This window comes from Doryrhamphus excisus, chromosome 12 (genome assembly GCF_030265055.1).
Source record: "Doryrhamphus excisus isolate RoL2022-K1 chromosome 12, RoL_Dexc_1.0, whole genome shotgun sequence".
NCBI lineage: Eukaryota > Metazoa > Chordata > Actinopteri > Syngnathiformes > Syngnathidae > Doryrhamphus > Doryrhamphus excisus.
The window spans coordinates 11759378-11774665 of NC_080477.1; the positions used below are offsets into that span (position 1 = coordinate 11759378).

General features: G+C 40.0%; 3 protein-coding genes across 3 annotated transcripts in view; 1 reads left to right on the forward strand and 2 right to left on the reverse strand.

Annotated features, from left to right (window-relative positions):
• Window positions 1-546: 546 nt before the first annotated feature.
• Window positions 547-6888, reverse strand: eif4g2a (eukaryotic translation initiation factor 4, gamma 2a). The gene is made up of 20 exons (XM_058089790.1): window positions 6785-6888; window positions 6616-6672; window positions 5582-5704; window positions 5371-5473; window positions 5166-5297; window positions 5023-5089; window positions 4793-4944; window positions 4613-4723; window positions 4336-4518; window positions 4098-4251; window positions 3863-4023; window positions 3460-3567; window positions 3242-3349; window positions 3060-3164; window positions 2766-2981; window positions 2426-2684; window positions 2109-2313; window positions 1832-2040; window positions 1639-1760; window positions 547-1560 (listed from the first exon to the last, which is right to left on the reverse strand). Exons 7-20 carry the CDS (start codon window positions 4874-4876, stop codon window positions 1495-1497), a joined length of 2091 nt encoding a protein of 696 aa, XP_057945773.1. The 5' UTR covers window positions 4877-4944; window positions 5023-5089; window positions 5166-5297; window positions 5371-5473; window positions 5582-5704; window positions 6616-6672; window positions 6785-6888; the 3' UTR covers window positions 547-1494.
• Window positions 6889-7699: 811 nt separating this feature from the next.
• The window catches only part of pth1b (parathyroid hormone 1b), a 112604-nt gene continuing 105015 nt past the window's right edge, over window positions 7700-15288 (forward strand). Inside the window, exons 1-2 of the mRNA XM_058089781.1 lie at window positions 7700-8663; window positions 9636-9712. The gene's annotated coding sequence lies outside the window, so the exon portion shown is untranslated. The remainder of the gene's footprint in view (window positions 8664-9635; window positions 9713-15288) is intronic.
• Window positions 10310-15288, reverse strand: part of galnt18b (UDP-N-acetyl-alpha-D-galactosamine:polypeptide N-acetylgalactosaminyltransferase 18b) — a 64792-nt gene continuing 59813 nt past the window's right edge. Inside the window, exons 8-11 of the mRNA XM_058089791.1 lie at window positions 14730-14867; window positions 13697-13792; window positions 11852-12016; window positions 10310-11758 (exon numbers count right to left, since the gene is read on the reverse strand). Coding sequence (XP_057945774.1) covers window positions 11612-11758; window positions 11852-12016; window positions 13697-13792; window positions 14730-14867 — 546 coding nt within the window. The 3' untranslated portion in view covers window positions 10310-11611. The remainder of the gene's footprint in view (window positions 11759-11851; window positions 12017-13696; window positions 13793-14729; window positions 14868-15288) is intronic.

Below are 15288 nucleotides of genomic sequence, written 5' to 3' on the forward strand. Positions count from 1 at the left end.
ATTTATTGTGTATGTTTTTGTTGTTCCCATGGCGGAACTAAAGATTCTTGTTTGTGCTGCTAAGTGGCAGCATTTAAGTGAAGGACAAAGGAGGAAGTTATAAACAGTGGGAAGCTAACAGTCATATGGATTTCCAAGACTTTAAGAACCTCTTTTCACGACGCAGCCAACGAGGTATATTTTTTAGTTGTTAATTAGTCTCATGATATTAAGTTTCATATGACGGGATCATTTTGTGACATGTACCGTTTGTATCTGGTTGAATGCAGTTCTCACGGCGTGAAGGCAAGGATGTATGAGAAACGAGCTAATATATTAAACGCCCTTTTCAAAGAACCGACCTATGTCTGTTGTCGTGGAGCTACACCAATAGTAACTTGATACTGCAGTGTTTCACAAAAGTATCTTACCTTTCAGTATTTGCCCTGGTTATATTGATTTTCAAGATTATTTTTGTAGCTGAAGGTTCAAGTACAGTACTCTTCAATGTCCAAAGTTTAAATATAAACTTCAGACATACAAGTAAAACCCCCAGACAACCAAGAGTGACCATGAAATGAACTTTATTAAAGGTTGATGCACGTTCAACCGTTGACATTACAGCGACACCCTAAAGAAAAGCGCAGGCGGTCACATGCACGTAGATTAAAAAGACCACTTTAAAAACCTGATGATATGGCAAACTGGAAACTAAGCTTTGGCTGTCTCAATATAATAAAACACTTCAAGTATAGTCAGATACAAGAGGTATATTCATAAAAAGTGAAATTAAAAAAAAGGCAACACATATTCCTTTTACAGCACATACAAGTTCATACTCTTGATTTAAGTCAAACACGGAAATACCGGTCAAAAAACAGGTAATCAAATAAGATAAACGTCCCATACAGATATTTAAAGAGCAAACCAATGCATTATGTAGATTTATTAAAAATAAAAACAGCTGTCTAGTGCTCCTCTTTTGATAACTTGTCCTGCATACAAGAACTAATTGTGACTCAAATGACACATTAAAATGGCCGCCTGTTGTCACAATCAGAAAAGTAGAGCTTCCAAATCAGCTGTCAAGCACAAAAAAAAAATCATAGCAGCTAACAACTGCAAATCAGGATTGTTCTTTATATCAAAATTAAAAGGTGTATGATACTATTGCAACCACTCACAATGTGCAACAAAGTGCATTTAAAAAGAGAGTCTCTTTACAATGCATGTTCTCAATTTGTAAACAGCCTGAAAGTGAAGTGATAGCAGCACTTGATGACTGCAACCAGATGTGAAACAGGTGGTCCGAGTGTACTGCAACATCCACCAAAATATCACCTACAACACTGTTACAAGTTGATTAAAAAAAAATCACATCTTTAAATAAAAATAACATATTGACGCTGGTTAATAAAAGATTTGTAACAGTGGTGGTGTTGCTGACTGAGGAAAGGACTCCCGAGTAGTAAGAATAAATCACATTCGAACACGTGGATCATCTTAACCAGCGAATTAGTAATCTTCCTCCTCAGACTCCTCCTCTTCTGCAGTCTCCAGCCAGGTGAGCCACTGATTCACCTGCCAATCAAGAACGACATCAGCAAAAACTAAACACTCCTAACTAGGAAATGTGTTCACATGGCAGGAAACACTTACATGAAACAAGGCTTTCCCTTTTCCGGGATACTCTTGGGTGACATCTTCTTTCCATGTCAGGAAGGCTTCTTCTTCGATGATTTCCATGTCATAAAAATAGGCAAAGAAGCGCAGGAGCATGCCTGGAAGAAAAGATGGTGGTTACATTTGAAAGAAGTGTGTATGTGGACATGACGTGTGAATGAGTCGTCACCTTTGGGGAAGTGTTTAGCATTACAGTGGACCTGCAGCGCATAGAGCGCACTGACTTGCAGCTCAATGTGTTCGTGCAGGAACTTTTGCATGACTGGTTTGAAAGACAGCAGCAGTTGCTTCTCCTCATCCAGCTGCTCCTTGCTGGGCGCTGCCAGCTGCTCTTCATCGTCATCGGGGTTTATCTCGTAGGTGATGTACTGCAAGAAACTAACGCAGAAGAACCCAATGAGTATGAAATAAGAGCGAGTGAACAAAAACAGAAGCGCCGATCTTACCTGGTTGTGAGGATGTTAACAAAGCCTTTGTCGATGTGGAGTTTGGCAGAGATGTTATCCTTGATCCATTTGTAGATCGACTGTGGAGATGGATCCACTTTAATCTGTTTCAGAAGCTCCTTCTCAAGCTTCATCAGTGGAAACAGAAAGCCAAGGCCTTTGCCCTCGAGGATCTCCAGCATTCTGTCCTTGCTCTGGTCCATTTCTGCAAAAGGTAAGAATAGATGCCATCAGAGAAGCATGATAGATCCATGTTATGCCTCTAAAGACATTTGTCAAGCATGTAGAATGTTTCATATTAGGAATAACAAACATACCAGGTAGCATCTTCTGCATGTTGATCTTGCTCTTCTGAAACAGATCTGTCAGCCACTCACGGTCCTTGAGTTTAGCCATCTGCTGCAGACAGAGCAGGAACAGCGGGAAACAGGCACCGTTCTCCAGGCGGTGGGCCAAATCTGTAATGCTGATCAAGTCAATGACGACGGCCCGAGCTGCAAATTGAGCCAGGTAGGACTTAACCAGCGGGATTTCTTCTTCAATCTGGGGGCTCTGGTCCAGAACATTAAGAAATGCCTGTACAAAAAGAAGGGTTGACTTTTTTCAGTGCCAATGCGTTCCTGATGCATCACATATCAAATTGTACTTCAACTGTACCTGCAGAAGGTTCTCGCTGGTGACAAGGCCCTCTGTGCAGAGTTCATGAACTAGAGTGCTTGCAAGTTCCTTATCGTCATCTGAGCGACTGAGCGAATCCACCACAATCTTGTTCAGCATCTCAGACATAAAATGTTTAGGGGCCCTCATCTCCTTGACAGCAGCTAGTGCCTCGCTGACATTCTTGCTGTTCATATAGTCTGCAACCAGAGTCTCCTAAAAGCGCAGCATTGTCACAGTTGTGAGACTACATGTGAGTATTAGTGCGGTTGAGTGAATCGGAAACAACATTACCGTCATTTTATGCAGCTCTTCTTTAGTCGGAGGCAGTTTTTTGTTGGGCTTTGCAGGTTTTTCCTGGATTGGTGGCGGGTTGGTTTTTAGGCCAAGCTGTGGCGACTAAAGGAAAAAAATGCAGAGTGAATAAATAAAATAAATTGCTGACATAATGTTTGATTTTGTATCCAGACAATTACCTGTCCCATTAAAGAGCCTTGGGCACTTGGAGGCATCATAGTCATCTGTGGCTGCAGCTTCGGCACTTTTTTGTTTAACATGAATGACTGAGCTGGCCTCAGACTGATCTAGAAGGGTGAAGACAAATAGTTACAGCAATACACTTCTGAAAAAAAGCATGTTTTCTTTAAATCGTACTTATTCAATATTACTCAAAATTAATGACAGCTGTAACTACCTCATCAGCATTAAGCTTTCCCTTCTTGGAAAAACGTGGACCCATGTCCTTTGACTGCATCTGTACCGAGCCATTTTGCTTATGGCTGAAAACGGGTGAATTTTGCCCCTGTGAAGACATTTGTAGAGTAGGTTAGTAATAGGATTGGTGAACAAAGTATAGTAGTGCTAAGTGATAACATTGGCCTGTGTACTTTTCATACACGTTATTTGATTGTGCGTCACATCACACACTCACCAACATGAACATATGGAAATGTTTTTTACATTATATTTTCAAAAGTAAACATATTTGAGTGTGTACTCCTATTGAAAGACCCTTCATAACATTCGTATTAAAGATGAAAAGGTATTTATATACTGGTTGAAAATGGCTCTGAGCATTTCATAGTAATGTTGATCACCTGCATTGGCTTGACATAAGGCTTGCTTCCTGCATCAAACTGAGGCTGATGTGAGCCGTTGCTCATCGCAATGTGGCCGTTGAATGGGTTTGTGCGGTGGCGCCCCATTGTAGGGGAATAGTGGTCCTGAATAACTCCTGGACCTGTGCCAATGCCGATTCCTGCAGAAGTAATGACAATCATTATAGCAATCATATGGCGTATTGCATTGTTGATCATCAAAATAGTTGCATACCAGGCATTTGTCCAAACATATCAGCCAGCCCACCAAGTGTCTCCTTGTCAAACCTTAGCCTGCCCTGAAGGAAAGGGTTCTCCAGGAATGAATTATCCATAAAGAAGTCATTCCTCGAGCCATCAGATGAAGGTGGAATAAAGACACCCAGGTCCTTCAAATGACAGACGTTTCAAGTCAGAATAAGGTGATACAGGTAAACCAATGATAAGGGCACCTTCAAGTATCTGATAGTTACTTTTACTGCATCCTGACGAACTTGATTGATCGTCTTTGGCCCATTGTCAACATAGGCTTTACGTGGCACCCAGTTGTTTTCACGTAGCTCCACTGTGTTCTGCAGCAGGAAGCGAATCCTGGCAGGTAATTCTTTGTTGCTGGTCAAAGCCTGCATGCGGCCGAAGTACTGATTCATCAAGGACTGGAATAAGGAGAGTGAAAGCATGATTTAAAAATAATGTTTAAATCATACCGTAGTGTTTAATAAATCATTACAGAGCATCTTACAAACATACCCTAGCCTTTTCATGATCAAGTTTAGGGCCAACAGTCTTCATTATCTGACAGAGGCATTCCAGGTCTTCCCCCATATCCTTAAGTTGAACTCTCTTCTTTTTTTCCAGAAGCTTTAAAAAAAAAATAACATGTAAAAAAAAACAATTCGTTATACAAGACTTTGCAACAATAGAACTTACTGTCTTGATGCATTTATGGAGGATGGATTCATGGATGAGGTGGAGTTTCCCAAGTTCCCCAATGAATTTGATGTTGCCGAGCATTTTAATCTTCGCAATAGCACGCTGTTCCTCCTCCTCAGAAGTAAGAGGGCAATCGTGTTTGTCAAAGACTGCAGAGGGAAAAGAATACTTAATTTTACAAAATTACATTTCATCTTTAATCTTGCAAATGTATACAAGCAACAGACCTTCAACATTTCTGGCACGATTTTCAAACTCATCTTGAAGCTTGGAAATTAGAAGTCTCCTGAAGGTCTGCAAGAAAGAACGTGAGAATACACAAGGGGGGAAAAATACCAGGTAATACTTTTTTGTACAGTTCTTAACTTACTGTATTCTGCTTTTTTGTCGCAGGAGTTTCATTTGCTGGATCTTCAAAGTTTGGTGCATCTTCGGCCAGGCGTAGACATAGCTGAGCGTATAACTGGCTGTACTTGGGTTCTTCAAGGGCTTTGTCGACAATCTAAGGCATACAAATACAACTGAGTGTGTGCCATACGAATTTATAGAAGCCAGTCAAATGAGAGCACACCTACCAACAAAATGATTCCTTTCAGAACAAGCTTTGAATCTACACCCACATTGAGAAGCTCCAGGCACAGTTTGTCAAACTTCTCAGGTGTCAGCTTGTTAAGTATGCTAGAAATTGGAGGAGTGCCAGCACAACAGTTAGTCATCAAATCGCCCAATCAAAAAGATGCAATGATTCAATCAGCGCCACCATAGGACGTCTTGACCATAACTCACCCTCTCACTTTTCTGAAGATTGCATCGTGTTGCCCTTTCTCACCGGAGAAACTGGTTTCTCTAGTGCTTCGTGAAGGTATCCATCTCTGAGCGACAGAACCTGGGGGTTTCCCCAGGAACTCGCTGTTATGGAAAAACAAAGCTGCTGTTATAGTAAATGTTTACAGTCTCATTGAAAGTAAATACAGTGGTACCCCGATTAGTATATACCCCGGTTAGCATGTTTTTTTTAGTGTTCGGCAAAAATCTACAAAATGTCTGTACTTTTCCAGGTTAGTGTACAATATGATGCCAACATCTTATAGATTATATATATTTTTAATCACAAAACATGTTACCATGGGAACCAGAAGTCACCGGCTTTTAGCTTTGTCACATGTGTATGATGTCATCAGCGGTTGATTATGTAGTTCTTTGCTAGTTAACATGGTTACACCAAAAGTCTGCTTTTCTTTTTGATCACAGCTGAAAAATAACCCACAATGGGGCCAAATAAAGTTGCAAGCACCAGCATTTTGATAAAGGTGAGGAACACTACTGAATTGCTCTGCCTTCCTGCCAGTCTTTGTCAACAAGCAAGTCTTCAATAAAGGTAAAAGTAGTGTTGTGTGTTAATATATCTATTTATCATTCACATGCATTAATAATTGCTTCTTTAATATGAAACTGTAATGGTAAAACTGTAGGAGTGCTTTGTGTTATTTCTGAGCGTCCGGAATAGATTAATTGGCTGTGAATTATTTCTGATGGGGGAAAACTGATTCCGTTACAGTACTTTCCCGTTTTGAGTCGGGCCTCCTAGAATGGATTAATGACACCTACAGAGGCTCCACTGTAGATTTTATTCATTGTAAATGTGTTTGTAATTCAACCATCTACTGTGAAATCATACATGTTTATTGGATGAGTTTTCCCAGATAACATAATCTCTTGGCAAATATTTAAAAGATACAATCTCCACAGTGAACATATTTAGGCCAGCACTTGTGAAGTAATTGTGCCATGCAAATTACTCAATAAGAAAAAATAATCACCTTTTGCTTTCAGCCTTGGGAAAGTGCTGAGGTGCACCCCCACCTCCTCCCCTTACTCTGTGATGCAAACAGAAAAGGCTCATGGGTATAAATGAATATACAGCATGTGCAAATATGGACTACTTAGATGAATGACTAAATAATATAGATAACGACAAATGATCAATACCTGAAATGAGAAGGACCCCCTGGTGCAACAACACTCTCCACTTTGGCGGCTTGGCTAAAAATATTTGAAAAGAATTGTGTTCTGGGAATGGAACAGGGAGAAACAACCTGGAAGTAGAAGGATAATAACATATCACTCATAAACGCAAACCAGTCCAGACACATTCAAATTGTATGATGTCAATTTAAGAGAGTGGAGCACACGGAGCAGAGCTCCATGTGCCAGAAAAACAGACTACACACGGGCCTGTTGGCACGCGGTGTTAGCCTAGCAAACACCGGCGATCCATTTTCTCCCTTTTACATCCCAATGACGGTATTAACAATGACCGGTGATACACTAACGTATATCTGGATATCACCTAGAGCCACGATGGCAGAACAATTAAAATACTGGCTAAAACACCCCGCTTGTTTTTTAGTAGTCGTCGCAATTTAATAATGAATTTATGTACTAGGAATAAGTGGTCTGATTAAGTCGGTATCGAAATCAGACAAACAGGATTGAAGCTAAATCTATACAAGGTTAAAACCACTCAGAAAAGCTGTTTGAATGTAAATTCACAATATGGCTTTTGTTATAACGTCCTTTATGTAGTCTACTTATATTGATAAGGGATTCGACTAGGGAGTGAAAATGAGCACAGGACTCGTTTTTCTAAGGTCTTTGTTAAGAAACCGGATGTTACACCGCGGCGACATATTGCTCGATATTCTCTCTATAGTTTAAACGAGCTAAAATCCGACTTCCGCCTGAAGTTAAAAACACACCATTACACAATTTCTTTGTTCTGTCAGATAACTATAAAACAACCCAATCCAAACTAAACCACAAGTAGGTCAACGAGCTAATGCTAGCTAGCTAACACCGAAAACACTTACCTTTTACAAAAAGGACGTCAGCTCTGGTGTCGTTTCGACAGATGTAAAGAAAACTATGATACGAATAAGGAACTAGATTAGACACTGGTGTACTTGAGACCAGAAGACTCGATTTTCCACAGAAAAGCGGTATAAAAGACGACGGCCTAGCAGTTGTGGCTCCTGGCGACTGTTAAGAAATACTGCTGACTAGATGTGTGCGTCACGAGGGAGCAGCTTTTCGAGTGGGGGCTGTTTGAGACGTTATCGCCCTCCTCCGATGACGTCACGTACTGAAAACGTTTCGCAATTGACCCTATTTCCGGAACATCCAAGTACTCTGCTGGCCGGCCTTTTGTTGTTTGTCTGGCTTTGATAACTTTTAGAACATCGTCTTTTCTCAACAACAGAAGGAATCATAATTAACTTTAGTTATTTTACAGGTTAAATGTATTTATTACCAGAAACAACAACAATGTAGTGTTATGTGTAACGTTATGTGTGTAGGATCACGTGCAATTATCCCAAGATTATTTGTCTTGTCCGTGTGATTCAACATGGCGGGCGTTAACAACCTGGACTGTATTTTGAACGCTAAACAATTGGGTAAACTCAAGCCAAGACAAATTTTTAACAAATGTTTGGTTGTTTACCGAAAAACACGCTAACTGGGGCGGATGTTAACCATCATATTGTAGAAATGAAATCAAACAACAAAAAATAGTATTCATTTTTGGGGAGGGAGCAGCACACAGCAAGCCCCCAGACCTGGTTGGTGCCTGAGGACCCCTCAGCAGGCAATCCACTCAGCGCCTGACAAGACCCCACCTCTCCCACCCACTGCCTCGATGGGAGACGGCAAAGGTCGCAGCACGCAGCTCCACCCGTCGGGAGAGCTTCCCTATGAGGGCAATGGGCTGGTAGGCCAGTCCAGTCAGCAACCTGCCCTCCCCAGCAGAGAAAGGCACCGGTGTTTCACAGCCCCACAGATACCCAAGCCACAGCTGCCCCAACTACAGGTAAGGTGTCACACAACCCGCCCCCATTCAGCATCTGACCACTAGGTGTAGGATTAGCAGTTTTTGCTGCCTCTCTTTGTCACCAAGAGTTAGCTGACTGCATATAATAATACAGTGGTATTATTTACAAAAATCTTTTATGTTCCTGTTTGCCACAAGATGGAGCCCTTCTTCCACCACTCAGCACCAGTTTCAGAGTCACTGTAGTTTATTAGCTAAGAATGCTTGGGTTCAGATACAGATATTTACATACTGTACTTAATAAGTATTGACTCTGCTGCAATATTTGTCATACTAGCCATGGACTAACCAAGTAACTTTTACTATTCATATTCCTGGCCAAAGATCAGCTAGCAGCCTTCTTAAGATGTCTAGCTTTTCTGAGGAAGTTCACATTGAAAATTAATGTTTAAGCGTGGACAATATTGTGTGCAAATTGCTACAGACTATTTGACTTTGTTTTGCTCTGATCAACCTATCCGAGGATGGAAAAAAGGTTATTGTTATTGTGGGCCAGCAAGGTGATGAGAAATCTGTCTGGTTAAAGAAACAGCCCAATTTCTAAAAGAGTTCAAGTGACATGGGCTAGCAGTCCTGATTTTGAAGGGTCTGGGCAGATTAGATTGACATGGCAAAACATATAAACTGAAGTCTGACAAAACATACTGGAAGCAGTGTAGACAAGGGACATGCCATGGAATTAATATATTAGACTGTTATAAATAATGGGAATGGGAATAAAGACAAAGACAAACAACCATTCACACTCACATGTTTAGACATAATGTCAGGTAAACATATTGTGAGAGAAAGACAAAAGTTTGCAAAATATACTTTTAAAGAGCACACACACTGAGGGAAGGAGTAGAACAGAGAGACCTAATTTCCAACGCATTTTGTCTTTTATACGTTTGTAATTTCTGCATGCCTTCTGCTGTACTTATCTCAGGCCCATTCCTTTGCTCTGTGTAGAGTTCACATTTGAGCTCAAGTGAACTGAACTGCACCAGAGTTCACTTGCAAGAGGACGGAGACCCATCTGTTATGTGGTCAGTAGTCTTTCTTTTGTATTTTTCTGTGCAGTCTGTTTGAGCCTGCAGAGAGGCCCGTGTTGCATATATTAAGAAGTGTAACTAAGGGAGGTCGTTTTGATGAAAGTGGGTTTCCATGTATATTTAATGCAGTGGTCTGCTGAGCTTTGCTTGAATGCAGTTTCTAATGAGGACTGACATTTTGAAAACAGGCTACGCCACCAGTCGCCTCCTCAGGTGTGCAAAACAGTTGGAGCAGGAGCAGACCTATTTTTCATCCTTTGTCATGACACACTGACACTTGCCACACTGTGTACTTTTCAGATGCTTGCGACCGGGAGTGCATGTGACCAGGAACATAGATTTATTTTTTTCTTTGGATGCACCTTGTTATCTGAAATGTCTTTGACAATGTTCAAAGAAACAGTTCCCCTTTTTTTAATTTTTCTGTAAATCTAATACCTCTAGTTTTTGTGTAACTATGCAGCACATATAGAACTGTTTGTGTTTTCTAAATCTTCAAAGTTGTTTCATACTTTTGTTTCTTCATGTTTTATTGTTTGAAAGTCAGTGACCTTTATTCTTGTTCTAACTGCACAAAAAATGCACACGCACTTAATGGTTTAAAGCAGTGACTTTACTGTTATATATTACAAATATTTGGGTCATTAACAATCAGAAAATAATCTAAACATTTTTTTTTATTTGTCCCACCTTGCCCCTTCGACTGTACAGCTAAATCACATAATAAACCTGAGACCTTAAAAGAAAGCAATTACAGCAGAAAGAGATTGCTACACAGTAGCAGTTATGAACAAAACATGTTTAACGCAGTACATATTTTAGAGTCAAGGAACTGACTGACTGTACTGCTTTTACCATAAAATGGACCCAGTACACCAGCTTGTCATAAAAAATATCTATCAGTGATCCATTACAAGTTTTTACAATCGCCAAGTGATGTTACTTAATCATCAAATGCGCTTAAAATACAAATTTAAAAGTTCATCCTCATCCACTTCTGTTTGTTCTTCTGCTGCATTCCAGAAAACAGGGAAGACATTTTCCCCCTTGGTCAAGAAAAAGTGCATTGGAACTTTGCTGGAAGTTGAGTTTGCTGGAGCAATTCTTGCTCATATTTGCATTTATCCAGTCCAGGTTGTAGTTTGCTTTTCTCCCAAAGTCAGCTGGAATTGGCCACAGCTGAGTCGTGAACATGAAGAGGATAGAAACTGAACGAACAGATTTACGAACGAACATGTTTACATGGAAAGCGGTGTGAACTGGCAATACAGCCACACTGCATGCTGTTATTTGGTCACATATAAAGAGACAGCACGTCTAGTCGGTCAGTCTTGTTAAAGTTATTTTTTATCTCGATAAGGTTTATCTGGTTAAATAAAGGATGAATTACCTAAAGAATACCTCTGGGTGACAGTATTGCTCCGCAAACACATTCCTGTTCCAAGGTGTTTTGCAAGGGGTAGTAGTTTTACTTTATTTTATTTGAGTTGTATTTACAATGTTCACAGGCACTCTATATTAGTTAGCAACTTTCAGTAAATACAACTAAAATATAATAAAGACCGCAACTGGACTGTTCAGGTCGTCTTGGAACATAGAACCTTTTCTAAGACAACCTGAACAGTCCAGTTGTGAGTGATTCAATGCCATGAGAATAACTAATGTAGAATATTAAAAAATATTTGCTGCATGATTTAAATCTTATTATTAATGGGAAATAATTCTACATTTAACGCTAAATACTCATTGTGGTCGTCAACCATGTTTTTTTGTTTTCGTTCAGATGTTTCCAAGTGGGATACGTCCTACTTCCCAACTGTCTGGAATGCAGCATCACACTTGCAGACACACACACACACACATACACATACACACAGAGTACGTCATGTGTTCTCATAGTGAATTGCTGTACAACACGTTTGTAATGAACCATTTCTGTCCGGTGCACTTCTGCAGAGCCAGTTGATAGCCGAACTCGGTATCACTGCTCACTACCAACTCCAGGCATCTCTTTGATTTCTTGTTCTGGATGGATCCTCCCTAAAATCAATGAAAGCATGTTGATTAGAATTGTGCGAGTGATAGTTTGGCATTATGTTTAACCTAAAGCTCCTGCTGAACATTTGTGGTCACCTGAGTGAAGAGCCAGTTTAATTTCATGCGTTTGGCTGTGGCGTAGCCGCACTCGATGAGGCGCGGTCTACTGTTCACATCCACCAGGCACTTGTTGTCATCGTCATCAACAGTGGGACTGAGGAGGCCCACCAGGAGCTGCTGAGTACTAGTATAGTACACATTCTGTAAGAACAACAGAAACGGCTGCCAACTGGACTGTGTAATCAGACAAGCCTCTAATTTAGCCATCTATCAACCCATCTATGTACTGTACATGAATTGGTATCTGCATATTTTGGTTTGGGACAGAGGCATACTGCTTTCCCACACTTTAAAAGTGAGGGACAGGAAGTGTACAAATTGAAATTTGGGATGCACTTCCACAAGCCCGGGTTGTGAGCCTAAAAGCGGATGAAAAGCTAAGGCATTTGAATCGTTCACAGAAATCTAGGCAAATGAAACCTGTTTTTGAACCTGTTGTAAACAGACAAATACAAGTGTATAAAATGAAAGCAATAAAGCTATTATTGTGACATATTATTTGATATTAGACTAATTTGTTTTACAACCTCCAACACAAAGCTTATATAGCTTATAATACAGTATATTGACCTCATCTTTAATGCAAAAATGTCTCAAATTAGCCCTCCGCATCTTTGAATTTCTCTCTATGTTACATCTGAATGTTTTTTTTTATTTGAGGATTTTATTCATTAGAAAATAACATGCTGATGTGTTTAATTTTAAAGCTCAGTAAAGCTGTTTCACAAAAGCTAAGCAGTTTTTTATGCATTGCATTATGTTCTCTTACTGGAGCAAATGTAAAAACCCCAGAACACGGCTATCTCTCTGTCTATCTGTATGTGTAGCTATACACACTGTATCTACTTGAGACATTCACAAAGTGTGCTGAGTGGGGGGGAAATATGAATACACAGCAGAGAACACAAACATTCAGGAGTAAGCATGAATATTTAATCCTAACAGCTTTTTTTTCCCAAGGTAATCCGCTTGCTTACATTTAGCTGAGGGATACTGATCATCAGAGACTTTAGTGGAGAAAAATCTTAGCGTTTACTACATATGGGAGCTTGTAGCTTTCTGAAACTATACTTGCTGCCAGAGCATCACTTCTTCCGTCAATACAAATTGACCACCAACTTTAATAGTCTATAATATTGAGAATTGGTTCTAGGTCCGACCATGATACGTGAATTTCCACTAAGTAGGAGTTGAATATTTTTGTCGTTCGACCTTCTAAATAATTTTTCTGGTCATTATTCGAACCCTGCACCCACATATTACCTAATGCAGTAGACATGATAAGCAATAATTTGCAATGTTTGAATCGCAAATTGGTGAGGGACGACTGTATATTTATTAGTGTAGTAACAAATAGTAAGAAAACAGAGTAGGCACACAAGTTTACAAATGTCACAGCAAGGTGAAAACAATCTGCTCAGACAGAGAAGGATGTAGAGATCAATATCAGCTTGATGACGCTGGCAAACATACCAGGAGAACAAAGCTGTGCTAACATTTCGAGTCCCTGTTATTTAGGCTGACCTATCTTTAACAAACAGTCCCATTAGGCTTCACACTTGTGAGGAAAGAGCTTCTGTGTCTTCACACAGACATCGTGCAAAATTACAGCATCACAGCCACAACACAAAATCCAACTTTTACACAAAACCGAGCGAGGGGATAAGGGGATAATGTGCAACTGTGTCTTTTTTTTTTTTTTTACCCCACAATAACAAAAAAAGCTTGTGTCTGATGCAGTGTTTGCTTTTCTCATGTCTTAAATGTCCATGTTAATGTGCAGAGCAGCCGTGGCTGTGAAATCAGAAACACGACTCTTACCTGCGGTGTCATTCCGTGACAAAGGTACAAGATGGGAATGTTGTCATTGTCAGGTCCCTGATCTAGACACAGATCATTCTTCAGGGAGTTTTTCAGCTGAGAGACAGTAATGAAGAATACACACAAACAGAAATAGTCCATATAATTAGTTTTACATGCACTAAATATTGAATAGCCTCAAGTTGATAAGATGAACTTTACAAGGCACTGATATGATGGTTGAGAAATAACTGATTTTATACTTGGGTGACAATTTTAAAATGTGATACTGATTTCATATTTGATATTATTTCTCAATAAAACTGGTAATAGAAACTGGATGAGTAGAAACTAGAGTGTTTTGTCACTATGGCCAGTGCATTACCAGCATTAAAAGTAAGTACAAAGTACAAACAAAAACTACTCATAATCATAGACTGCAGTAATGGCCAACATTACATAAGAAATAAATATTAATAAGCTTGTATTTATGCAAAACACAAAATGATCTGGGAAGATTGAGTCATAAGCTGGAATCTACATTTTATTTCTACTTCATAAAAATGCAAATTCTGCAGCATTATCAATGCTCTTGTCACAGCTAGCTATTTGTGCATGGTCTGCACTGATTGGAAGATGCAAACTGCACTGTGAGGATCTCCACGAATGATGCCTGTGAATGCACACCATTGAGATGTTAGAACTGTAGAACACAGCCAGGGATGATTCCACTCCCCACTGGCTCTGGAGACATCTACTTTATGTCCTCATCAGTAAAGCCCCAGGCAGCATGCTGTCTCATCTAAGAGCTAAAATCTAAACCTAACTAGTTTTGTGAGGTGAAAATGTTTGTGACACCTGCAGGGATGAGCTGAGAAAATGAGCAAAAACCGCTAGAGATGATTGGACAGATGTACTGAAGCAATCACACAAATGTCATAACGTCTCTTTTGCCCCTTTTCAAGAGCCGAATCCTACTTTTTCAAGACCAACTAAGCATCAACACAGATCATAACAATGCCAATTCTAAGTTTTGTTTGGAAAGGGGACTTACTATGCCATATGCGATGGTTTCAGTGTACATCCTCATCTCAGGGTAGATGTTGACCAGGTACCATCTGAAAGTTTTACACTGCAACCTCTTTCTCAGAGCTTTCCTTTCTGAGATGTCACCAATATCAATCCCAGAGTCCTGGAACCACACACACACACATATTAGATAAACACATGCATACAAAAGAAAAGATTGATTAGGTGCCATTTAAGGCAAAGCAATTCAACGGTGTGCAGCCATCTGTTAGTGAACAGCTTCTATAGACTATTGACGTTTTCAAACTCTAACTCTATTATCTACCCAGTCTACCTCATCTCATCATCAGCGATGCTTGTCTTTGTGTTCATTCAAAACCACAATGTCATGGAGGTTCTGGCTCTGGTGGCCAGACAACATCTAGAAGTTACTCATACTGCTGGTTTTCACTCTTCTGTGAGGTAAACCAACAGTGGCAGTTGTGCCGCGTGCTTAATTCTTTTGGCCGGGGCTAAATTTCATGCTTAGTGAGTACACCCCAAGTTAAATGCCTCATTATTGACCGAATAAATTGCCTGCAGAT

Bases quoted from the DNA above. Each gene is read 5' to 3' on its own strand.
- eif4g2a (XM_058089790.1), bottom strand. From the start codon at position 4,876: ATGCTCGGCAACATCAAATTCATTGGGGAACTTGGGAAACTCCACCTC. The intron at 4,024-4,097 runs GTATGCAACTAT...TTACTTCTGCAG, and splicing joins TATGTTTGGACAAATGCCTG to GAATCGGCATTGGCACAGGT. The intron at 3,165-3,241 runs GTAATTGTCTGG...TTTTTCCTTTAG, and splicing joins AAGGCTCTTTAATGGGACAG to TCGCCACAGCTTGGCCTAAA.